This window comes from Nycticebus coucang, chromosome X, assembly GCF_027406575.1.
Source record: "Nycticebus coucang isolate mNycCou1 chromosome X, mNycCou1.pri, whole genome shotgun sequence".
Lineage (NCBI taxonomy): Eukaryota > Metazoa > Chordata > Mammalia > Primates > Lorisidae > Nycticebus > Nycticebus coucang.
Window position 1 is genome coordinate 165393506 of NC_069804.1, and position 26305 is coordinate 165419810.

Below are 26305 nucleotides of genomic sequence, written 5' to 3' on the forward strand. Positions count from 1 at the left end.
CTCACACCTATAATCCTAGCACTCTGAGAGGCCAAGATGGGTGGATTGCTTGAGCTCACCTTTCAAAACCAGCCTGAGCCAGAGCAAGACCTCGTCTCTAAAAAAAAAAAAAATAGCTGGGCATTGTGGCAAATGCCTGTAGTCCCCTACTCAGGAGGCTGAGGCAAGAGAATTGCTTGGGCCCAAGAGTTGAGTTTGCTGTGAGCTATGTCTCCATGGCACTTTACCAAGAGTGACAAAGTGAGATCTGGCCTGTCCAAAGTTTGTTTGACTGTTGTCTTCTGACAGTCTTCCCAACTTCAGGTGCTTCATCTTGGGGTGGGTATGGGGGATTGACTACAATGATATTTTTGGTCAAGAATAGGGTAGATGATGGGCAGCGCCTGTGGCTCAAAGGAGTAGGGCCCTGGCCCCAAATGCCGGAGGTGGCGGGTTCAAATCCAGCCCCGGCCAAAAACTGCAAAAAAAAAAAGAAAAGAATAGGGTAGATGGTGTGTGTTTTGGTGCCATTCTTGGGACTTTAGGCATTGCTATTGCTGTACTCACCCAAGCTATGTCAATACAAACAACCTTATCTCACCTGAGCTGCCGAGTCCCTCCTTCCTTTAAGTGGCCTGACAAGACAGGGTCTTTCAGATCCATGTTCTTGGCATTTATTCAGAATTAACTCACATGATACAAAACTAATCTGGATTCTGAGTGGAGCTGCGTGATGGATATAGATAGCCTCTTTTCTTTGTTGGCCCTTTTAGGCCAACTTAAGCTCAAAGATTTGAATAGAGGGTGACCTGCCTTATGGATTAGTGCTTATAGGCAAACTCTCAGCTCTGTTAGGAAATCTATTAACTCTAGCCAGGAAAAGTCTGATCATCCACTGTGCAAACTGGGTGAGTGCTAGGAAGAATGTAGGGAAGACCTTTCTTTACCCTAAGACTGAGCAGGTGACTTAAGCCTATTGGATCTTTCACTAGAGGATCAAAAGAGCTAAGCTTTGTTCTTCCTAAGTTTCCATTATCTGTTCATAAACCCTCCTTACCCATGTCAAATATGCCCAGCTCTCCCCCCTGGTCTGTGCTGCTGCCAGAGGCCAATTCCTGAGTTCTAGGACTTTGGTATTTGTTCTCTGCTACTCCAGTCATTCTCAGGCCCATGTTCCTTATAGGTGGGCTCTTGGCCAAGATCCTGAGCTCTTACCTGTTTACCACATATCTGCTGTGAACTGATAAACTTGAAGATAAATTGTACTTGCAGGAATCTGCTGCTTAAGTCAGCCACATTTCTAGAGGGTGGTTGAATAAACAATACATAGTGCTCATTGTGTGCCAGCCACTGTTCTAAATGTTACAAATATTTGCTATTGTACTTTATCACAATGACCCTATTGCATAGGTACTCTTGTTATCCCCGTTTTACAGATGAGGAGATTGAACCACAGAGAAGTGTAGTGACACTTGCCCGTGTCATACAACCAGTAAGTGGGAGAGGAAGGATTCTAGTCCAAACATTCTGGCTCCAGAGTCCATGCTCTTAGCCATTTCTCTATATTCTCTTGAAAGTTTATAAAATAGATATACCCGTATTAAACTCAGGACAAATTTCACATTATTTGTCTTAGAGCTAACAACGTTCTAATTGTTCAGTGAATCTCATATACAATTAAGCCTTGACTTTTTTCATAGAAGCCTTTAAAAATAGTCAGGGTCCATTCTAAACCATTCTATCCAGAATGCATTGAATGTGGTAGAATAATCACTCATGTCCTGTATCTTAGACAATCGGGTCTTACCTATTTACACTAGGGGCATACTTTAGCTGTTTATTCTCTTTGATTATTGCACTTCTTGAAAATGAGCAGGAAGAACCGGACTTGGAGGTGGGTATGATGAGATCTAAGTGCGTGTCCTTTCATGGCTTCTGCTACCCTACCTGCAGACAGACTCCTTGCATTCTACTTGCTGGACTTTGTGTTCTTGTCATTCTGTTCTTTTTCGTGCACTTGCTATCTGGCCTGGTGAACATATTGCTTGACTTAAAGAGCTTTGAAGTCGCTCACTCTTGTTCCTTAAGTGTCAGCTGTTTTAGGTAGACTCTGCTTCCCCATCCAACCTAGTCCTTATCTCTCTCAGCTCTCTATCAACCACAGCTTCCAAGTTATCTCAGCCACGGCTATGGTTTCTTTGACAAAACTTTTGTTGTAGCATGAGAAAATGTACAAAGTGTCTTATCTACAAGTTATATAACTGTTCCTTGGTTTTAGGGGCTATGACCCAGGTTAGCAGCCATTGATGATTATCAAAATCAAGGGACCAGGCTGGGCACAATGGCTGACGCCTGTAATCCTAGTATTCTGGGAGGCTGAAGCAGATAGATTGCCTGCGCTCACAGGTTTGAGACCAGCCTGAGCCAGAGCAAGACCTTGTGTCTAAAAAAGTAGCCAGGCCTTGTGGCGGGCACGTGTAGTCCCAGCTACTTGGGAGGCTGAGGCAAGAGAATTGCTTAAACCCAAGAATTTGAGGTTGCTGTGAACTATGAATGAGATGTGGCACTCTACCAAGGGTGACAAAGTGAGACTTTTGTCTCCCCACCAAAAAAAAAAAAAAAATACTAGGCTTGGTGCCAATAGCTTAGCAGTTAGGGCGCCAGCCACATGCACTGGGGCTTGGTGGGTTAGAACCCAGCCCCAGCCTGCTAAACAAGCAAACAAACTAAAAAAGAAAATAACTGGGCATTGTGGTAGGTGCCTGTAGTCCCAGCTACAAGGGAGGCTGAGGCAAGAGAATTGCTTGAGCCCAAGAGTTTGAGGTTGCTGTGAGCTGTGACGCCATGGCACTCTACCGAGGGCAACAAAATGAAACTCTTGTCTCAAAAAAAAAAAAAAATACATTAAAAATCAAAATTGTACATTGTCACAAGTAAAGATCCCTTGCTGTAAATAGCTTGATACGGTGCAAGAAACAGTGCCTTGGGGGTCCGGACACCCATGTTCTAGACCTGGAGCCGCTGTTAATTCAGGAAATCAAGTTATCTCTTCATGTCTGGACCTCAAGTGGTATTTCAGGTGGTTTGGGCTAGATGGTATCTAAGACCACGTCCAACTCTATCATTATGCAGTCTTCACGAAGATGGGAACATGTCCAGATCTGACCCATTTTATCTTTAGGTCCTTCAAGCCTCTCCAACTTTTAGGGGAGCCTGTGATCTGTCTTTACCATGCACAGATTGACAAACAGGGAAGACAAATTACTGTTTGTGGCAGTCGTTTAATGGCAGACCACACACCAATAACATCACTCTGGTCCTGACACTGAGTTTTCAAAAAATAGTGTCTGTCCTGGATCAACAGAAGCACTCTTTCCATAGAAAGTTACTCATGTTTGCTCTCTCAGACATGAATCATTGTAGCCCCCACTTTCCTCTGTCCGCTCATAAGTACTCCTGTGAGGAATCCAGATTGAGATGCTGCATGGGCTGACAAATAATGGACCTCAAGGAAACTTGGCAGAGGGAGGCCAAGTAAGGTTTCACTTTATGTACTTTCAGTCATCAGGAAACCTGGATTGCCCTTGCTATCAAAATAGTCAACTCTCTTGCCTAACAAAATATAGACTTCTGAGTGACATCCAGGTCACTGCTTTCTCTTTCCTCATATCATGCTCATATTCTCATTGCCATGCACCATGTTAAGTGTAAATAATCTACTGACCAAACCACACAGAACCACTCATGAGTCTTTTCAACTTTGACCTTGAATTCTAGGGTTATCCTCTGTTTGGGGTTTGAAAATACCAATGCATAACAAAGTAATGTATTACTTATAGTCCTTTGGTAAATGAAGATGGGTTACATACTACTGGTCTTGATGTTTCACACTAGAAAGCAGGCTCATGAAGTGTTATGATTAACACCTCTGGTCAAGGCAGTTGAGTATTAATCAGTATGAAGAATAAAGATACATGGATAGAAGCTTATTTGATTTGCTTTTCTTTCCTGTTCTACATATTAATCAGCTAGGTAAATCGTAGAATACAGTCATGGAATGTTTAGTCTTCAAGCATCTATCAGTGGCTTGAATATTCATAACAGGTGGGCTCAGTGAATGCCAGGATTTAGTATGATTGAAAGGGTGTTTTGAGTCATGGCACATGGCAACATGGAAATAAAACAGATACATCACAAGCAGGTGGTAGAAATAAACGGGAAGAGAATTTTAACATCCAAAATATGACAAAGATTTATTCCTACCAGCTTCTCAGTTTCATGAAACAGTCATTTTCTCTTGATCCGAGATTCCACATTTGTATTATATATTTCCTTCTAAAATTCTTTCTGGTTTATATTTCATTTCTTCTTTAACTTTGCTGTTCATTTTCTCTTTTAAGTACCACTTCTAATTTTTAAAAAATCTGAAATCATTTTAGTGCCTTGTTCTGAAAGCCATTTGTTCGATGTTGTCATGGCAGTGATTTTTGGTTGGAGGATGATAAAAGTGTCTATAATAGTGATTTTCAACTGATATGCCATGAGAGGATCTTAGGTGTGCCATGAAATTTTTTAAACATCATTAAATTATTTTCAAAAGAAGTTCAAAGCAAGGGTGGGCACTGTGGTTCATGCCTGTAATCCCAGCACTCTGGGAGGCTGAGGTGGGTGGATTGTTTAAGTTTAGGAGTTACCCTGAACAAAAGTGAGACCCCGTCTCTAAATACTAGCCAGGCATTGTGGTGGGCATCTATAGTCTCAGCTACTTGGGAGGCTGAGACAGGATAATCACTTGAGCCTAAGAGTTTGAGGTTTCTGTGAGCTATGACACTATGGTACTCTAAAGAGGGTGACAAAGTAAGACTCTGTCTCAAAAACAAAAGAAAACGAAACAAAAAGCAAGGAAGTTCAAAGCACAGAAGGTAAATTCTTATTTTTGCTCTTTTTTGATGAACATAATTTAAATGTGCCATGGAAGATAGGTTCAAGTGTGCCAGGAGATAAAAAAAATATTGAAGGGTGGCGCCTGTGGCTCAGTGAGTAGGGCGCCGGCCCCATATGCCGAGGGTGGCGGGTTCAAACCCAGCCCCGGCCAAACTGCAACAAAAAAATAGCCGGGTGTTATGGCGGGCGCCTGTAGTCCCAGCTACTCGGGAGGCTGAGGCAAGAGAATCGCCTAAGCCCAGGAGTTGGAGGTTGCTGTGAGCTGTGTGATGCCACGGCACTCTACCGAGGGCGATAAAGTGAGACTCTGTCTCTACCAAAAAAAAAAAAAAAAATATATTGAAAACACTGATCTCTGTAGGATGTGGTTAGGATAGTTCCTTCATCTTGATAAGAGTGTAGCAACACAGGAAGGGGCATACCTTGGGGATAGGAGACATTTAAAACTGTTACTAATCATAGAACGACATTACCAAAATTAAATGACAGAGACCATGGCACATGCTTAAATTCTTAATCTCTGTGTGAATGTTACAAGGAAACCTTCTAAGCCCTAGTCAACTGTAAAATGAACAGGTCTTCAGTAGAGTTAATTAGCATTTCAGGGTGCATTGGCGTTTACAGGGTCTTCTATGTCATGTATCTTATCTCATTTGTGACAGGTCTTCCTCTTCTCATAGCCATCCTTTCGTTTGCTCTGAGATTCAGAGGCCCTTTGGGGAGGCAGAATTTCAGGTCTGCTTTTATTTGAACCTTGTATGACCAAATCACCCCTCATCGGGGCTCTGGGGGTGCTCCCTTGTTTTATTAACAGCTATGCCATGAATTGTGACATTTAAGCCGTGACTTTGCAAAATTGGACTCGTCAGTAGGAAAAAGTACTCTTCCCACCTTAAAGATTGACAGTTACATGAGATGACTGAAGCTGTACTGGCTTTTTTCTGGCAAGAGTACATAGGACAAGAAATACTCCAGAGAGCCCAACATTGAATCACATCATATCATAGTGCATGACTAGATGCTTTAATCTTGCAGTTGGACTTACTCAGGAGGAATTGTTGGCAGAGGGACTAATGGCCTGACAAAATTATATTGGGAAAAATCTTGCAGTGTATTAATTTAGTAGTAGTAGGCGTAAGAAAAAGTGTAAAAGAATTAAGATGAACCTACTGATATCCATGAAGACTCCATTTCATGCTATTATTGGCCTCTTGCCTCTGGCCGTGACTAATGGCCAGTAATTGTCTGAATGAGTTTTCAACCATTTTGAAATTTGTTCAGCAAAAGAAAAATACAGCAAAGAGAGAAGGGTGACCACAAGTCAAGCTGTGAACAAGGAGATGTAGGCCAAGTGGGCCATTGAATTTGCCGTGTTTGACTCTTCGGTTGCCCCACTTTGAACTTTTGAAGTTTGATCCTCTCAGTGCTATTTCTGAGATAGGGAAGTTAGGATTAGGTTGCAGGGCCAGAAAATCCCCAAATGGGATTTGTAGTCTTCTCATTCTCTCTCAATAATTGGACTCCATTTAAGAGGGGTTCATCATCGACATCTCAGAAGAACCTCATTGTAAGGTCCAAAATAAAATGTCACTCTTCTTTAACCTAGATCTGCCTCCCAAATTTTCCATCATTTTGCTTGTCACCCATAATTATAACCTCAGAGGGATTGTTGGCTCCTTCCACTCTGTTCCATCTAATCAGTCCTTTCAGCCCTGTTCCATAGTGTCCCTTATCCCTTATCACTTACATCTTGTCTTACAACTGTCTCTTCTTCATTCAGTTTTTTTTTTTTTTTTTTGAGAAAGAGTCTCAAAATGTACCCCTGGGTAGAGTGCTATGGCATCACAGCTCACAGTAACCTCAAATTCTTGGGTTCAAGCAATCCTCTTGCCTCAGTTTTTCATTTTTAGTAGAGACAGGGTCTCACTCTTACTCAGGCTGGTCTCTAACTCCTGAACTCAAGCAATCCACCTGCCTCGGCCTCCCACAGTACTAGGATTACAGGTGTGAGCCACTGTACTTGGCCTCATTCACTCTTTTCTTACGTGTCATTTGAACAAATGTGGCATCCTTCTGGGATAGCTCCCTGCCTCCAGAGGAAGATAGATCTCTTCCTCTGAGATCTACCCTTCTTGTCACTACTTGAATTGCTCTGATCTTCCCTTATACCAATTCCAAAAAGGTTCTCTATGTTCTGGCTTTCCCTGCCTCTCTAGCTTTGGGTCCCACCACTTTCGTATATGCTTCTGTTACTCTCCCTGTACCCCGTAGCTGCATCCTGCTTCTTGAGCAGTCCCTGAGTTCTTCTCATACCTCTGTTCACACTGTACACTTTTCTTGGAATGCCCCCTTCCCTTTCTCTACATGCTAAAGTCCTAACCATTCTTCGGGAACCAGCTCAAATACCATGACATCTATCAAGTCTTTTCTGATCCCTAAACCTGATGTGATCTCTCCCTGTGATAAATCCCACTTACAGCACTTTACATTTTACATCTCTCTCATAATGCCACACTCTGCCTTGCAAGATAGTTAGTCATTTATGTGTTTGTCTTGATACATTTGAAAGTAAGGATTGTATTTTATTCCTGTGGCCAGAAAAACATCTTGCATATATAGTGGGACATCTATTTAATACGTATTTGTCATATAAAATAAATGAATGGATAGAGTGGTGAACCCAATGATAGGTTGCATTGCATCTGTAGATAGTTGGAAAACTCTTCACAGAGTGTGGATAAACTCTGAAGTAAGTGTTTCCATGAAGATTAAGTGCAAAAGGAAGGGAGCTTAGTGAGCTAGTACTCAGTGAAAAATTGTCCTGATTTTGATAAGAGTGTGAAACTTAAAAAGATCTGAAATGAGACTTTCAGGTACAAAAAAGAGTACTCACTAAACACCAAACTCTACCAATACTATATAAAGGTGCTTGGTAAACAGTACAGTGATTATTAGGGATATTATTAAGATAATACTGTTAGGGGGTGCGCCTGTGGCTCAAAGGAGTAGGGTGCTGGCCCCATATACCGGAGGTGGTGGGTTCAAACCCAGCCCTGGCCAAAAACTGAAAAAAAAAAAAGATCACACTGTTAATGCCAGTGTCAGATGCCAGTGAAACCAGGGACTGCTCAGGGACCTGGTAAATAACTAACAGTGTTTCTGAACTACTGATCCAGGACAGGACAAAGTTACCAACTATTGCTACAGAGAAATTATTTTTCACATTGCAGAGGGGTTTTTTTGGGGGGGGTTGTACAAAGTCTAGTTTCTCGAGAGTATCTGTAGTGGGGACAGAGCAGGCAGAGTTACCTGGTTGATATGCTGGAATAAATGCTATTGTAGGGCCAAGTTCCCAGCTCACATTGGATTGTCACAGTTGACCAATTCATTGTGGTCAGAAGGTAATTTTCTTACCTTTGTATTTTCTCTTGTATTTCAGGCAAAATAGATTCAAGGTTATTAGTTAACTTCATAAGGCTACAAGCCTGTCCACATCCTGTTGTTGCTTCTCAAAATAATAAGACACCTAAAGGAACTACTGTACTTGCTAGAAGAATACACCTGATGTGTAGCTTGGAACTAGAGTTTACTTTCTAAAGGAAAGAGTTTGGCACATTAAGCTTATTGTTCACAGCACTAAAAGAGAGGCATTAAAATATGTATGGGCTCTTCCTAAAAGTATACCTTTCCAAAATCTCAATTTTGCATTCTGGAAGGCCAGGGTGGGTGAATTGCTTGAGCTCACGAGTTCAAGACCAGCCAGAGCAAGAACTGAGACCCCCCGTCTCTAAAATATAGCCAGGTGTTGTGGTGGGTGCCTTTAGTCCCAGCTACTTGGGAGGCTGAGGCAAGAGAATTGCTTGATCCCAAGAGTTAGAGGTTTCTGTGAGCTGTGACGCCAGGGTACTTGACTCAGAGTGACAAAGTGAGGATGTGTCTCAAAAAAAAAAATCTAAATTTTAAGTTCATGAAAGTTAATATTCAAATAAAAATAAGAACATTGCCTCTAGGTGAAAAGTTTATTGTAGGGATGTGGTATTGTTACAACTGGCCAATCTCCCTGCCATAATTTTATCAGGCTGGATAAGACAGAGGGTAAATAGGCATAAGGGGCAGGGCACAGTGTTACTGCCCATCTTTTTTCAGGTTTTTGTTTGCTTTTGAGACAGAGTCTCACTTTGCCACCCTGAGTAGACCGCCATGGTATCACAGCTCACAGCCACCTTAAACTCTTGGGCTCAAGTGATCCTCTTGACTCAGCTCCCAAATAGCTGGAACTACAGGCGCCCCACCACAATGCCCAGCTAGTTTTTCTGTTTTTAGTACAGATGGGGTCTCACTCTTGGTCAGGCTGGTCTTGAATTCTTGAGCTCGGAGAATCCACCCTCCTTGGCCTCCCCAAGTGCTTGGATTATAGGCGTGAACCACCACGCCTGAGATCAGATTTATTTTTTGACCCTAAATAACGTAATAAATTGGCCTGGAACATCCTGGCTTTATTGTTATATCATTTTCCAGCTAACTGGGAGTTACTGACAATTTCAGGTGCCTTTTAGAATAACTTGGCCTTAAATGTTTAAAGAGTGTAAGACTTGTGCAACTCATCCGTTCTCTTATCCATGGAGCTTTTACTGCTTCCCTACCATATGCTGTGAGAACATGAAGACAATCAAACCACTGCCCTGGCCCTCAGCCTGATAGGGGAGGTGGACGAATAGGGCCAAAACCAATGACACACACTATTAAACAAGACAATGGCAATGAAGGTGCTGGTCCCAGGGCCTGAGGGTCTGTCCCACAATGAAGGTCTGCTGCCCTCCTTGAAGTTCAGTAGCCAAAACCACTTTCAGGATTCCAGGTAGGACTATATTTTGGAGCCTTGATTGATACTTTATACTTCTTTTAATTATTCTTTCCAAAGAAAGTTATCAAGAGCTTCCTGGGACCTGGACAGTCCTTGCCCTTGTAGAGTGGGGTGTGTGTGGGTGAGACAATAAGCAAGAGAAATCAGTGTGGTACCTACTGTATTAGGTCCTAAGGACCGTGGGGAACAGCACATTGGGCAAGGGGTTAGGGAGGGTGTGTATAGGGGGACATGATTACAGTTTGAGATAGGGACTTGAAGTAAAGACTTGAAGGAAGTAGAGGAGTAACTTTGAGGGGCTGTGTGCCAAGAGGGTACAGGGGACAGTAAGGAGGCTAGTGAGGCAGGAGTGGTGATGGTGGGGGTGCCAGGGATGAAGCCGGAGAAGAAACATGGGAGGGGAATCTGCAGGGAGTTAGAGACTTTTCCTAGATCTCCCTCCTGATTCCCAGCCTCCAGTCATCCTGAGGGCCTGTGGAGCTTTTACAACATGTTAAGTTGATGTCTTCATTTTCATCGATACTTGTACATTTATTGTCCTTGATGGTGAAGAGAGATTTCACTTGTGAGACAAAGTATCCTCATTGTGTATGTCCTGGGGAAGTGTTCTGTCTGCTACAGAGGGGATGGGGTGGCTAGAGTTTGCTCCCCTTTTCCGTAGTGCTGATCTCTGGCAGGTACCAAGGAGGACGTAGAGCTAAACATCTATAATGCCCCTAATCTCCATATTCATATGGTCTAATCCCGTATAATTACACTGGTAACCTAAGTTTCAGAGTTACTTCTATCATTAACAGCACAAAAGTGAATTATTTATATGGCCAAGTGTAAGCTCTTGAGGCATATAAAGTAGATTAATAAGGTTGGCTCAGCGTTAAGCTATGCCAGGGCCGAGTCCAAATTTTATTCCGGTACAGGGATGACTTTCTATGTGGCCTCTCTGGCTCTGGAGCTAATTTGGATGCTGAGTAGCCCTGCAGGTATTTATATGTAGTGCTTGGTATTTTTACTGGGTCCTATTCTTCTCCCTTGGATCACCTAAAATGGTTAAGAATTTTCTAGTGGGATTAAGGTTGTGATCTCTGGGGAGGGGTGGGACATCTGCTCTCGGTTATTTTTGTGTTAGCTGCTTCCCCTTAAATGTATGTTCACAAATGAGCCACAGCCCTATCAGCTGGGTTAGAGGGAGGACTGGTTTTAGGTGCTGCTTCTGAACTTGGTCTCTGAGCCATGGCTTCCCGACACTCAGGTAAAACCTTCATGCTCTTTATCTTATATCGAGTACAGTTTTGTTAGGAGCAGTGAATCCATCATTTGGATAAATGATGATTTTTGATCAAATGATTTTAGTCTTGTCTGAATAGTAAATAAATTATAGCTTGTCTCTGTTTTGTCTTCACATTCTCATGCTATTCCAAAGGCAAAATATTATTCTTACTCAAGTAAAATTAACAGTTTGAGTGACTTATTTTTAAAAGAAAAGATACAAACATATTACTATATTTTACATTTTCCAGGACATCTTATGGAACTGTAAGAGATTGTTGTGAGGAAAGAAGGGGGTTTTGGTGGGAATTTGGGGAGTTTTTAATTCTTCATCTTGACAATGCGTTCTTTGACTATAAGGTATTTGGAAAAGGTAGATTGAAAATGAAGCTGGAAGGAAGAACAGTTGTGACTAAAAAGTCCATAATTACCACATCTTCCCTTTTCTGAACGAAGTTTTTAATCTTCCTACGGAAACAGCTATGAGCCTTTGGATTTGACAAGTATGTTGTTAATTGTTCATAGCAGAACAATTCCCTAAGACTGTGAGAATTTTCCTCTTGTTTTATAACTTGATGTTAAGGAAGGCTTTTGGCTATAGGCACGAAATAGGGCTATAGAAGCTAATAGGTTCTGCTGACAGACAAAAGCCCAGTTCTCTGAAGCCAGGAATATGTCTATGGCCCTGTTGCCATCTACCTAAGTAAAGGTTCCCTTGCTCAGAGCTGGTAAAGACAGACAGTTGGGTAGAAACCAGGTACTTTGTCCTAACAGCTTTCATATTAAGGAACAGAGTAATTACTGGTGGCAGGTTTTTGCAAAAAATTATTTTGAAAAACTTGTAGTTGCCTATTGATATTTATAAGCAAAGGCAGATAGTAGAAATTTCTCTTTTTGGCATTTTAAAGCAAATATGCTGCAGTAGAATTCACTACTTCAATGAATTAATATGTAATGCCTTCCTTGTTCCAAAGTATTCAAAAACTGTCTGCTTGGGATTTTTCCCCCAAACCTCTAGGAGCCATTTTACAAACATAGTACCACATGCCTGAGTTTGTGGTTATCAGCCAGTGTACACATTGTCTGGGTGGAGGCAAACTAGTCAGCAGTACTAGTTGTCTTAATGGACCTTGAATACATGATAACTGGTAGAGTAACTCCCCATTTTATTTAGTAATTAAGTGACGGCGTAGGAAAATAAGTTTAAAAGGTGACATATTTATAGCACACCAACCTTGGGTTTTAAATTGTACCAAGTCCTTACATAATTCTTGCATATGTAAATCTGGAGGCTGTAACTGTGGTTAAATTAGACTCAGTATTTACACCTTCTTGGCAACTTTTATACCAGGAAATAGTGTTTTGTATTGCATGAGGTTCATGGATCTATGAATGTATGAAAGCAGAGAAGAATAGGCCTGCAAAAGAGAGAGAAGTCCTCACAAAGAGAAAAATCAATGCTGGCTAAAATAGAGGCTCAGATAATTGGATCAGAATCCATTTTTAGTGACTATCCATATACTGAGAGCACAATTCATGGCCAAAAATGTATACCTTTTGACATTGTACTTTGTGACTTTCAGTCTGCAAAATTATATAGATTGAATTTTTTGTTTTCACCCTTTGGCTTTTCAAGTTGGGGACCAGGATAGCGTTGCAGAGGGAAGCAAGGTAACTTTCCATGTAATATGGCCATTAATTCCCTTTACTAGCTTCTGCCTGCTGGGCTTTACACCCCCTTCAGTCTTTTCTCAGGGCAAGGATGGAATATGAGAGGGTAGAATGAGAGTGGAGTGATCAAACTGGATTGGCTTTTTAAAATAACTGAAAAATGGTAGTCAGATGATTTGGTTGAGGGCAAAGTTAAGTATTTTATACTTTTAATGACCACCAAAATGGCTGCCTACTACTTCACTACAACTGTAGAAGCTGAAAACGCATGTTCTCTTGCCGCTGGATTGGAAGTGAAAGACAGAATGTTCTGCACGTAATATGTGTAATATTAAGAAAAACTTCAGATATACACAAAATGGTACAAAAATAGAACCTGGCCCTGTGGAAGTTCAGTGACACAAAACTTCTCATTTAATTGTCTATAGCCAACCCTCCTGACACCAGATAGAATCTAAAAATGGTGTTACTTAGGCATTAGTAACCCAAAATGGATTTATGTTTTTTCCTAAATGTATCATACCAGTGAAATTGCTAATAATGTTGAATATTAGTTTTTTTATTTTTTTAATTAAGATTTTATTTCGTTCATATCAGATACAAGTGCAACTTGAATGTACAAATTCTGAACGAAACATTAAAAAGGGGAAAAAAGTAATAAATAAAATCATTGAAGTAGATTCTGTTTTTAAGGGGAAAAACACTTCCTGATTCTTCTGACAAATTCTATGAAAGACAACTTTTCAGCCATGACTCATAAATTCCATCTCATTGCAGCCATTTAGGTATTTATTCCCAAGTGTCTGATGACACCTCCAGGTGCATTAGTATGCCTGCTACACAAGTGTCTCATTCATCAGCTTAGGCTTCATTATACTTGTTGAATATCTGAGGAAAGCAGTATACCCTTTCTTTAGAAGCCAACATTTGTCTGTGGAGTCACTAATGTACTGGTATATTGGACTTAGCAATTAACAGATCAGAAATAACCTGATACTTTTTCCATTTGGGTTGCTGTTCATTGTTGACACTGTGTGTTATGCCCATTGTTGACACTATGTGTTATGCCCACTCAGGGAAAGTACATATTTAGAAAAATTCTGCCTAGTCCTCATATTCACTTTCTCCTTCAATAGTCTTATTTTGAGCCACTCAAGCATGAAGGAAAAAAATGAACACTACCAAGAAATATTTGAAGAAATACATGTGAAAACATAAGCAAAGCTTATGAAATAGGAATTGAATCTTCTCTAATAAGAGGTTTATAGTAAAAAAAAAAAAACAACAACTAAATATTGCCATGCTATTTTGCTTGTATGTGTACATAATTCAAGTGAAAGCCAAAAGTTTTAATTGAGATACTCAGATTTATTTAGGCACTTCTTAGCATGTTGGATGTAGTTCAGGAATTTTCTGAAAGAAACTTGTTTGTTAAGTAAAGAATGATGTATCTTTTGAAGCAGTCATAGAAAGAAAGTCAAGGTACTTTGGAATAATATCTAAAATCTGATTACTGAGCCACATTTCTAACTGAATTTTAACTAAACTTGAAAGACTTCTTTGATTAAATGCATTTTATAACAATGGTTTCTATCTCCAAAAATCAGGGAACAGCTCACATGACCCTGAATATGGGTTAGACTTATGGTCATGGAGATGATTTCTAAAATCAGGAAATAGCATTTTGTATTTCATCAGGTTCATAGGCCAGGAAAACAGAGGAAAATAGTTCTATGAAGGGAAGAGAAGTCCTCACAGAAAGAAAATCAATGTTGTCCTGAAATGGGCTTTATATGGCCAAAATAGAGACTCAGATAATTGGATCCAAATTCAAGAAGTGACCATCCACATCACCTACCAAAGTTTTAGAAGCTTAGTGGTAGGGACTTAACGTGTCAACCAACAGGTATATACTGAGTGACTCTGGTAAACAAGGCCCTAGATTAAGCACTTGGAGTGCCTATATATTGACAGAATTTTCTGTGATAGAGAAACCTCACTATGATGTACAGATAAGGGCTACACTGAGACAAGATGTTAAAATTAGTCAAAGGGCTATGCCAGGGCAAACATGTCCCGCATAAAGATAGGCAGTAGAGGAAGAAGCATTGTAATTATATATAGCAAATATTTTGTTTGATGATGGATGACACACCATTTCCCAGATAACAGCAATAGGTCAGGGCAAACATATCTGGAAGTTTTTGAAGGTTAAAAGGCTTCACATTTCATGTACTTGGGAATAACTAATGGCATAAGAAAACTATGGCCTAAAAGAGAGCCCCAAAGGAAGTAAAATGCCATCTTCAGTTTTCTCTAGTCTCTCATCATTTTTAACAAAGAAAAAGAAAGTACAATTTTTTTTCTCCTCATGAAGTGTAGAAGCTTAATTGTAGCTCAGACGTGTGTGGAGCCCACAACTCAGGATATTTGCATATCGGTCTCAGCAATGTCATTTATAAGCTGGTTTCTTTTGAAGATGGTGATAACAAAATGTTTTGGTCTTATGCACATATTGCCTATTTTATGCAGAGTTGTGGTATGGTCACTATCTCTACAGTAAGAATGTATTACTCCAACTTCTTCCTAAGCATGCTGTGTGAGGTTTTGAAATAATTTTGTGCTAAATAATCATAAACTTAGGGCGGCACCCGTAGCTCAGTCACTAGGGTACCAGCCACATACACCTAGGGTGGTGGGTTCGAACCTGGCCCAGGCCTGCTAAGCAACAATGACAACTGCAACCAAAAAATAGCTGGGTGTTGTGGCGGGCGCCTGTAGTCCCAGCTACTTGGGAGGCTGAGGCAACAGAATCGCTTAACCCCAAGAGTTTGAGGTTGCTGTGAGCTGTGATGCCACAGCATTCTACCCAGGGCGACAGCTTGAGACTCTGTCTCAAAATGTATATATATAAATAAATAAATTATCACAAACTTAGAAAAAGATGAGGTGAGCTAATTCAGGTTGCCCAAAGTTCCATTTAATTTAATTTATTAAAAAAAATGCTAAAGTTCATTAATGCGACATAGACATTATTAACATACTTTATTTCTAGCCTTTTTACTTATTAGGAAATAAAACCAACACTCTGAGAAATGCCTATTTTATTTTGACTAGTAAGTGTTTTCACACATATAAAAAAGAGCCAAGTCAACTTTTGAAATCCACTCTAAAAGAATATGTCCTTTAAAATCTATCTAGATTCAGACTCTGGGTTTAAGTATACAGTGGTGGGGAATATAAGGTGACCCTGGTGTTTTCTTAAATGCAGAATGAAAGAGTACTATTACCTAAAGCTAGGACTCAAAAATACCAAGAGATGAGATTCTTCTTATTGGGTATTTGGGGTTGATGCATTTAATTTGCCTTTTGCTTAGTTTAAGACCTTGTACTATAGGAATTTATAGTAGTGAGGGGCTTCACTGAATGACACTTTCAACACACTTTGGTACTTCCATGTTGATTGGTCAGCCATGGATTATTTGATCATCTGGATGCCTAGAAACCTTCAGTGAGTTGTGTTCTAGAACTATAAAAGTAACCAATCAGGAGCTTTCCTTGGCTTTATAAAGCGTGCGGTTTCGAAGTGGGACAGCCTCAGCACATAAGATCTGTCAGGTACTGTGAACTGTAATGCAGTTTTCCTTCTCTCCAAAACCTCTAAATACCTCTAACTGGAATAATTCATTGTGTTTTCTAGTATTTTACCTTTTGTATGACACTATAGTTTTACCCTTAAGCTGGGACTTAAATACCAAGAAGTGGGACTCCTTTTTTAGGTGGGACTCTGTATAGTACTTGAATATAAAATGAAATATAAAATATAAAATAATATAAATATCTGTAAATACTATATATTTTATAAAATATAAAAGAATATAAAAATATTTGATATCCACCTCTGTTTTAAAAGACAGTAAAAGCAAGTGACACTGAAATAAATAGGTTCAGAGTTGTGTACTAAATAGATTTTAAAATATGGTCCAGGAAGATAGTTCTGAAGGGCTAACCTAGCCCTGGTTACTAGCCACGCAGAAAGCCAGTGCTGTCTAATCTTACAAATTCTCTTTTCTTACCAAATGTTTTTTCACATCCACTAATAGTTTAATTTCCTAGAATTTACTGTTCCTGAAGATTTATTTGTTTTTTTTTAAACTCAGCTCTTAATAAGAAAGCAAATGTTTGTTGAGAGCAGCAATCTCAATATGGCAAAGGTAAGACAAAAGGATTTTATGTGACATGGGAAAGACCAGTAAGAATGGATTAAGGAGAGTGATTTTCCACATGCTGTCACTGTGACAGTTCTTAGGTCTGTAGGCAGGGAGGCTGAGGGCAGTTTTAAAAGCTGCCTTACATAAACAGCATGTAGTTGAAGGAGGTAGACCATGAGTTCATTGTGTATCTGTTTTGTTTGTTTCTAACGCAGTTACATAAGGGAACATCCTAGCTTGCTTTTTAGGGAAAAGTGCAAGTTAAGAAGCATTCTCTGGTCTGGGTAGGTCTCTTAACTGTGATACAAGTGTCCCAAGCAACTGTCTTTGCACAAGAATGGATTCATTTACTTCACTTGCCATCTATGGAGATGAGGGAGTTCTGGGTGTGTGTCAATAGGAGGCAGAAGGCGCTGTGGCCTGATGTCCTCTTTTTGGAGGCTGGCTTCAGGCACTGATGAGGTTCTGAGTGAGAGTTCAACAGCCTTTGGCTTGGCATGTTCTGAGACACAGGGTGTGGTTTCCTTAGCTCATTCTATTTGGTTGCTTATGGCAACAGGATCCAAACAACTTGTGCATGTGTTTGTATAAAAAAAAAAACCCTGGGAATGGAACCCAAAGTAGGAGTTTGGGCTGTTCAGTGAGTAGAAGAGCTGTGGTGAGTACCGGGCAACTGCTCCTTTCTTTTCCCTCATTCTTTTCCCCTAAATTACACTCTGGATATTTGCTAGCACAAGAGCCATGTTTGTGGATAATTTGAAAAAAGCCTTAATTCTTGTGTTTCCTGCACAGATGAAATAATTGCTGTCTATTTACCCATATAAATTTCTCTTTTAGGGGGAGAGGAACAAATTAGCATATGATTAAACAAGTTGAGAGCTAATAGGAACTCACATTTGGTACTCTTTTGGCGGAATGGCAAGATTCTGTACGAATTGACTTGGCAGAGAGGGCCTCAGACTGTCTTAGCAATGTTTGGATTGCAGGCGTTGTCTGGGGCCACAGCCCGGAGGGGGCCGGGAGGAAATAGGATTGTTCCTAAGAAAGGAATGGAATGGATTCTTGGAATAATGAGATTAGTACTTTTTTTTTTTTTTGTTTTGAGACAGAGTCTCATTATGTCACCCTCGGTAGAGTGCTGTGGAAGTCATAGCACATAGCAACCCTAAACTCTTGGGCTTAAGCAATTATCTTGCCTCAGCCTCCCAAATAGCTGGGACTACGTGAGCCGCCACAATGCCGATCTATTTTTTTGTTGTAATTGTCATTGTTGTTTGGTGGCCCTGGCTGGGTTTGAACCCGCCAGCTCTGGTGTATGTGGCTGGTGCCCTAGCCACTGAGCTACAGGCACCGAGCCAGGGATTAGTACTTTTTAAGTCATTTTTTTTCTCAGATTATACTTGAAAATTGCAATTTTTAAAATAGCAAACGTTGCAAGTGGTAACTCTTATGTGAATATATCAATCCTCAGTTACTTGACCTAAGGAGGATTTGATTTTGGTCACAAAACCACACATCATTATGGCTCGTAATTCACGGTTGTGAAACTTCCCTATGCCAGGGGAGAATGCCATTTATAGAAATCTTCTGTTGCTATATTGCTGAGGCCTCCAAAGTCAGTAAACTGTCTTGGACAAGACTCTTTTGGATCTGTTCGGGGATTAAAAACTTTTCTGCCAGATTTCAAGTAAATATAAACATTTGAAACAAGTGAAGCTTGTGTACATGCCTACTGTGGTCGAGAGGGGGCTGTTTTTGTTCAGATAATAGAATTTTATAGATAGGAGGTATGTGAGGCGTTCATTGAATACTGTCTGCTCTAAAAAGTGACAGAGGAAGAGCCAAAAGCTAGCAGGAGGGCTCTGGCTTGCAAGGATCTGGCGCCCGCCTCCCCCTGCTGCCTGTGCTGCCCCGCCCTCCTCTGAGGAGCTGCAGCTGCAGATGGGTGCCTGCTTTCCCACCACCCCTATGAGCCTCTGCCCCACGTTCTTCCTTTGTGTAAAACAATTCTTCTTTCCTGCCTGTTCCATTACACACCTTTACTCCTTCGGGTCACACCTGTCTGATGACTCTAGCCACTGCAAGCCCTGATTTAGTCGTCTTCCTCCCTGTCCTTTGTGGTATATCTGAGCAGGGCTTTCTGTCATCTCTTCAAGGAGTCAGTGCACTGGCCATTGGCCTTCTGGCCCCATGGAGAACTTTCTTCTTGAGAGTCATGGTGAAGTACTTGTTGTCTTAGGGCCTGGTGGCCAGCTGGCTGAAGGGGAAGCTGCTCCCTGGTACCCGGACCTCTGAGGATTTTCTCAGCCACGTATAGCATTGCACAGGCGCCTCTAGGAGCCACCATAGCAGGGCACATGGGCGTTTCCAGTGCTCATTTATTCTGCCTATTTACCCCCACAGGTCCCTCCAGATACAAGGTGGGCACCATGGCTGAGAAGTTCAACTGCCATTACTGCCGGGAAGCCTTGCAGGGGAAGAAGTACGTGGAGAAGGATGGCCACCACTGCTGCCTGAAATGCTTCGACAAGTTCTGCGCCAACACCTGTGTAGAATGCCGCAAGCCCATCAGTGCGGACTCCAAGGTACCAGCCTCCCCATGTGCCCATGGACAGGTTGGGCTTCAGAGTACAGCTTGCCCACAACTGGGACAGCAACAGTTGCCTTTATGATTTGCCCCCTCACCATAGCCACCTTGAAGACATCTTCTCTAGGTCCCAAGTCATAGTGTCCCTAGCTGTTTAGCGTGGGCCTGGACTAGATGTGTGCAGAGAACCTTGCCAGCTCTTTTGGTGTGCTAGAAGTGTTTCAGGAATTTTGAGTGTTTTATCCTCACCTCAGTACCCCCCTTGTTACTCACAAGAACAGTCACCTGGGGCACTCTCAGATGTAAGGGACTGTGTCATTTCAGTAGTGAACCTGATAAGAGGGCTATTGCCACTGCCCCCCTCAGCCCCTGCTCACCCTCACCATGGCCCGCCCCCTTCTGCTTGATTTCCAGGAAGTGCACTATAGGAACCGCTACTGGCATGACACCTGCTTCCGCTGTTCCAAGTGCCTTCAACCCTTGGCCAGTGAGACCTTTGTGGCCAAGGACAACAAGATCCTGTGCAACAAATGCACCACTCGAGAGGAGTCCCCAAAGTGCAAGGGGTGCCTCAAGGCCATTGTGGCAGGTACTTCCTCCCCCTACCCTGGGTGGCCAGGGAGGAGGCCCTGAGGGCAGATGGGCTTACATGTCACGGTGGGGCTAACGTTGCTGTGAGCTGCTTTTAGCATATATATGTACACATATACATACACGTATATATGCGTACACATATATGCTCGCACACACGCACACACTCGGAGACTAAAGAACACTGGCGACAACAGCCTGTGGCAAGAGAATGAAGTGAACAGTATGTAGCACTTTCTCATTTGGGAGTAGTAAGTGATCGAAGCATGCTTCTTCCTCATGGTGGAATTCTGGGCCAAGTAGTCCCTTACTGAATTTCTTAAGTGCACGCAGGGTATAGAGGTGGGAAGCTGGGGAATCAGGCATTGAAACCTAAAATAATAATGCTGGGGTCCCTGCCTGTGACAGAATCCTGGTTTGGCGCAACCTCAAGTAGGATGTGGGTAGGTTAGTTGGAAGCATCAGGCCAGTAACTGTGGGGTCTGCATCCCTTCACCTCCAGAAGGCTCAGGAGGGGAGCAAAGCGGATGCAGCCCCCTGCAGAGCCTATCAGTGGGGCTATCCAATGGCTTTCCCCTGCAGGAGATCAAAATGTGGAGTACAAGGGAACCGTTTGGCACAAAGACTGCTTCATCTGCAGCAACTGCAAGCAAGTCATCGGGACTGGAAGCTTCTTCCCTAAAGGGGAGGACTTCTACTGCGTGACTTGCCATGAGACCAAGTTTGCCAAGCATTGCGTGAAGTGCAACAAGGTACGATTTCCAGGGAGTTCTGTGTTGTTTGTTTCTAGAAGAGTTTGACAGTTTGCAGAGCACTTGGACACACACTATCCCATTCCATCCTCACAACAGCCCTGTGATGTGGGAATTATTATTCTCATTATACAGATGAGGATACTAGGATTAGAAAGCAGTGCCGTGGCCAACTCAGGCTGTCGGTGTGCATGCTCCAGAGGCGTGGGCGGCTTACTCTGTGCTCAGAGCTGGGAAGCCCTGGCTCTAGAGGCCTGCCTCTGCTACTTAGATGCTGTACAGCCTTGCAGAGGAGTGCGCCTTCTCTGAGCCTTGGTGTCTTCATCTGTAGAGTGAGAATAATAACAGCCCCTGCCTCCCATGGCCGTTGTGGAGATTAAATGAGATATTGTATACCAGAGCGCCCAGCACAGTGCCTGGCACGTAGTAGGCATTCAACAAAATGGTTGTTGAATCTGAATTCGGTGCTACACTCCCTGGTCTAGGCCATCACATCTGGAGGAATCACTTACCAGGATCAGCCCTGGCATGCCGATTGCTTTGTGTGTGTTACCTGCTCTAAGAAGCTGGCTGGGCAGCGTTTCACCGCTGTGGAGGACCAGTATTACTGCGTGGATTGCTACAAGAACTTTGTGGCCAAGAAGTGTGCTGGATGCAAGAACCCCATCACTGGTAGGCTAAAGAGTCCTTGCTAAGTCTGCCAGGCTAGGTTTTGCGCATGGTAACCATCTCTCATTTTCCTGTCGTCGGTTTCATCCACAAATGCCCCCAAAGAATGTCCTCTCTCTGCCTGTGGTCCCAAAGGCCCCTCGAGCATTGGGATTTGCACCCCAGGCCAGGTTAGCCTTTGCAATACAGAACACTTCCTGACTACTGTTGACTAACAGTGCCGAGTTCATGAGCCTGAGACCCACAGCCACGCTGCCACTCCGCAGGGAATTCTGGGAGATGGGAGGGCAAGGGAAGAGGGTAGAAAGGGATGGTGGGAGGGAGGGCGGCTGGAAAGCGATAATGTGGGATCATAACACCCCCCACCTGAAGGCTAGTTCAGAGGTGCCTTTTGGCAGGTATTTTGCTTTTGCTTTATTTTGTTTTTGTGGTCAGCAAAGCTAATCATTTCATTCCTCATTTCGTGCCGCCATCCACGTGCCCTGGGCCCTTTCCCCTGCCTCCAATTTTCCCATCTTCCCGGGGAGCCTTGAAATGTACATTTGAGAAGACTTTTGCCATCCTCAGGGAAAAGGACTGTGTCAAGAGTGAGCCACCCAGTCACTAAAGCTAGGAAGCCCCCAGTGTGCCACGGGAAACGCTTGCCTCTCACCCTGTTTCCCAGCGCCAACCTCCGGGGCAGGCATCCGGGTGGAGAGAGGACTTGTCCCTCATGGGTGGTGGTTCTTTATAGAAAAAATCGAAGCTTAGCAGCTCCTCGAGGCCCGGTAAGTGCACACCCCACGAACAGCCCAAGTTTGCCTCCTGGTGGCCACTTTGATGCCATGGTCCTGACCTAAATCAAAGAAACTGGTTATGCTGGGAGGTCGGTGCGCGTCGCAGGGCAGTAGCGCGGTGGCATGAGAATGTGGGGTCTTTAAATCAGGGAATACCTGAGCTAAGCTGCGGCATCTTCTCAGGTTCTGGAGAGCCGTAGCAGGGTTGCGGCGGCGGCAGCGGCGGCGGCGTGGGGGACTGTGCACGTGGAACAGAGTGGGAGGCTGGGAGCTGGGCAGACATTGACTCTGTGTGCTTGTCGTGGTGAATGGGGCAGGTCGTCATTTTAACTCTCTGACTCCTGACTTCCTCACCTGTATTCATTCAGCTGTCTCTCTTGTTTTCTTTTGTTTTTTCCCCAGGGTTTGGTAAAGGCTCCAGTGTGGTGGCCTATGAAGGACAATCCTGGCACGACTACTGCTTCCACTGCAAAAAGTGCTCCATGAATCTGGCCAACAAGCGCTTTGTTTTCCATGCGGAGCAAGTGTATTGCCCTGACTGTGCCAAAAAGCTGTAAAGTGACAGGGGCTCCTGTCCTGTAAAATGGAATTCATGTTCTTTGTGTCCTCCCTCTCTGCCCTACACCATCAATAGGGCAAGAGTGGTCTTTCATCTCTTTAAAGTTGATCCTTCTGTCTTCTCTCCCATTTTACAGTATTATTCCAGTAAGGGCACACGGTGATCATACTAGGACTTAGCAAAAAGCAGCCCTGCAGCAAAGTTAATTTCTCTCCTGCTGCAGTTACAAAATGAAAACTTAGATCAGCTCTTCTGCATGTTTCTCATAGAGCAGAAAAGTACCAACCATTTAGCCACTTAGTGATGTAAGCAAGAAGCATAAGAGATAAATCCCCCACTGACATGTCTTTCATGGGTCAGTTGGGACCCACATGTAGTCAGTCATATGACACGAAGCGCAAGAGTTGCAGCGGCTGCTCCAACTCGCTGCTCACCCTTTCCCGTGAGCAGAAAAAACTTAGCAACATGCATGGTAAACTTCATCAGAACTCTAACCTTCCTTCTGTTCTTCTGTGCTTTCAGATGACTAATACAAATTTCCAGAAAACTAACATTTGAACTTAGTTGTCCTTCTAAACTGACCTTTTCCCTGTACTAACTTTTGATTTCCACGTGTGGCATGTTTTCTGAGCGTTCCTACTTTTAAAGCATGGAACATGCAGGTGATACGGAAAGTGTAGGCAGATCTGAAACAACGAGCCTGTTTTAGAGGAACATCGTCACAGCAGATACTTCTGGAGGCTTAACAAAACTAACCCTGCTGTCCTTTTCATTTTTAATTAATATTTTTGTTTTAATTAATAGCAGAATATTTTATGGGTTTGGAAACTTGCATGAAAATCTAGCTCCCTCAGACATTCTGCAGTGTTGAATTTTATCCTATAAAAGTAACCATAAAACTCTAGAGGGGTATCTGAGCAGGCACCAGGGCTATCATCAGCATGGATCTGACATTTCAAAACAGTGACTAGTTGAATCCCTTGTAACATAGTAGTTGTCTGCTCTTTGTCCATTTGTTGAGGACTTCAAAGTTCCCTCTCTTGTGATTCCTAGGACTTTTCCTCAAGAGCTTAGCCAGATCTCTGGAGGAGTAGGGAGGCCATGTCCTCATAGGCAGACCCAGATTTCCACCTACTGATTATTGAAATGCAGGGTCACCTACTTACTGTATTCTACATTGTTATATTACATGGTATAATGAGACAATGTCAAAAGTAAACATGTGATGACAAATACATATTAACATTCTCGTAGGTGTGGTTATAGAAGCTGAGGCCTCATATCTGCATTTGTCATTAGCTATTATCATCTAACATTTCCGTGTATCCTTGCAGAAATAAAACAGCATATAAATAAATTGCCTTCTGTCTTTTAATTCTGCCCAGTGTAATCGCTATAAGGTGACAGTACTACCCCAGACACCTGAGTGACTTTTTTCCTTTAAGGATGTACTCAGTCCAGGGCAGTTGCATGGAACACAGGAATTATAAACAAATTAAACCTGTAAAAAACATATTGATTTAAAGGAAAAAAAGAGAAACTCTTCTGGTCCCAAATAGTATTTTCCAGGTTTCTATATCCTTAAATAGGTATGAATTGATTTTGTCTATGATGGTGGGGCTTGGGGAGGGAACCCCAGACGAAGCATTGTCACTAAGAAGCCATATCGGCCCTTTCGGTTGGGTGCTTCCTCATTGCCCCTTTCCCTGGTGCCCTCTAGAACCCAGGGTTCAGGCTGAACACCACCATCTCCTTGCCTGCAGCTCCTCCATCAGCCGGCCTGAGCAAGACCCTTGCCCCTCCTAGTGGATGTGGCTTATTGGGGGTGCTACTTGTTTGGGTCCCTATACTTCAGTTAGGGATAAGGGACAGGATGGCGTGGGTGGAGGTGGAGGTTGGTCATACTTGGCAGCTCCCCAGTTGCTTCTATTTTTTTTTTTTTTTTTAGAGACAGAGTCTCACTGTGTCACCCTTGGTAGAGTGCCATGGCATAACAGCTCACAGCAACCTCCAGCTCTTGGTCTTAGGCCATTCTCTTGCCTCAGTCTCCTGAGTGGCTGGGACTACAGGCGCCTGCCACAACGCCCAGCTATTTTTGTTGTTGTTGCAGTTTGGTATGGCTGGGTTTGAACCTGCCACCCTTGGTATATGGGGCCGGTGCTGTACTCATTGAGCCACGGGCGCCGCCCCAGTTGCTTCTAAATCAGCACCACACACCAGGTACTTTGTTTACCTTGAGGTCCCACCTATGCAGCAGGTTATGTGTTGCATTCTCCTGGTGAAGGGTCCCTAAGCCACAAGAGCGCCTTGTCAAACTACATTTCAGCTACAGGCATGGTGGGGAGGGAAGAGAAGGGGTGGGGATAGAGGAGAAGGTGTTAGTCCTTCCTGGCTCCAGGTTAAGGGTAATAAAAGCAAAGGGCAGAACCCCTTTGTTGCTAACATTTGCCTTTTGAGAAGGGACTCAAAACTTGTCAGTAAAAAACTGTATGTGTTTTTAAGAACACGGAACATCTTTCTGTCTCCCTCGAGACCTTTCTTTAAGCTCTTTAAACCTAGCCAGTCTTGGGCTGAGCCAGGTGGATCACGCCTGTAATCCTAGCACTCTGGGAGGCCAAGGCAGGTGGAACCCTTGACCTCAGGAGTTCGAGACCAGCCTGAGCAAGACCCCGTTTCTACCAAAAATAGAAAAACTAACCGTCATGGCAGGCACCTATAGTCCCAGCTACTTGGGAGGCTGAGGCAAGAGGATCACCTGAGCCTAAGAGTTTGAGGTTGCTGTAACCTATGATGCCATGGCACTCTACCCAGGGTAACAAAGTGAGACTCTCTCAACAAATAAATAAAAATAAATGCCAATATCCACGCATCTCAGTATCCTCGTGGACATAAATGAATATCCATGCCTCGTAAGGTTGTTGTGAAGATTGAAAATGTTGCCTACAAAGTACTTCATATCTTAGGTGCAAACCTAACCAGTTGTTAAAAGCACAGTTAGGGAAATTAGTTAGATGGTGTCTAGGACTCATCTGGAAACCCTGTTATCAGGATGGGTGGGCTGGGAGACCAAAGGCAAGGAAGCCCTTCTGGGGCACATTTCAACCAACCATGCTGGCAAGGAAACAGATGTGAGGGGCACTGAAAGTGACAAAGGGAATTGATCCCTGGTAAGATAAAATATCATGGGCAGTTGCAAACAGACTAGATCCTTGGCCCCAGCTGCTTTCATGCCTACTGATCCTCTGGCTCTGGCTACAGTAAGTTAGTGGCATTTGAGAATGGTGGAATCTCAGAACTAGAGATTATAGTTTAGCCTCCTTCATTTGACAGATAAGGAATAGGGCTCAGAGAGGGGAAACGTGCAATCCCAGCAACCTTCTTGGCTGGGATTCTGGTCTTCAGGGTAAGGTCCTTTACAGCACTTGTTATGGTATGT

General features: G+C 42.9%; 1 protein-coding gene across 4 annotated transcripts in view; it reads left to right on the top strand.

Moving 5' to 3' along the window:
• FHL1 (four and a half LIM domains 1) overlaps positions 1-24226 on the top strand; it is a 65956-nt gene extending 41730 nt beyond the window's left edge. Inside the window, exons 1-7 of one of the 4 annotated variants that reach the window (XM_053580025.1) lie at positions 10805-11036; positions 19339-19520; positions 19937-20111; positions 20696-20865; positions 21351-21537; positions 22102-22301; positions 22713-22796. In XM_053580025.1, coding sequence (XP_053436000.1) covers positions 11018-11036; positions 19339-19520; positions 19937-20111; positions 20696-20865; positions 21351-21537; positions 22102-22301; positions 22713-22796 — 1017 coding nt within the window. In that variant the 5' untranslated portion in view covers positions 10805-11017. Of the gene's footprint in view, positions 1-9765; positions 9782-10804; positions 11037-19338; positions 19521-19936; positions 20112-20695; positions 20866-21350; positions 21538-22101; positions 22302-22712 lie in introns of those variants that run through there. The other 3 variants (XM_053580024.1, XM_053580022.1, XM_053580023.1) reach the window with 3 other exon arrangements.
• The last annotated feature ends 2079 nt before the right edge of the window (positions 24227-26305 follow it).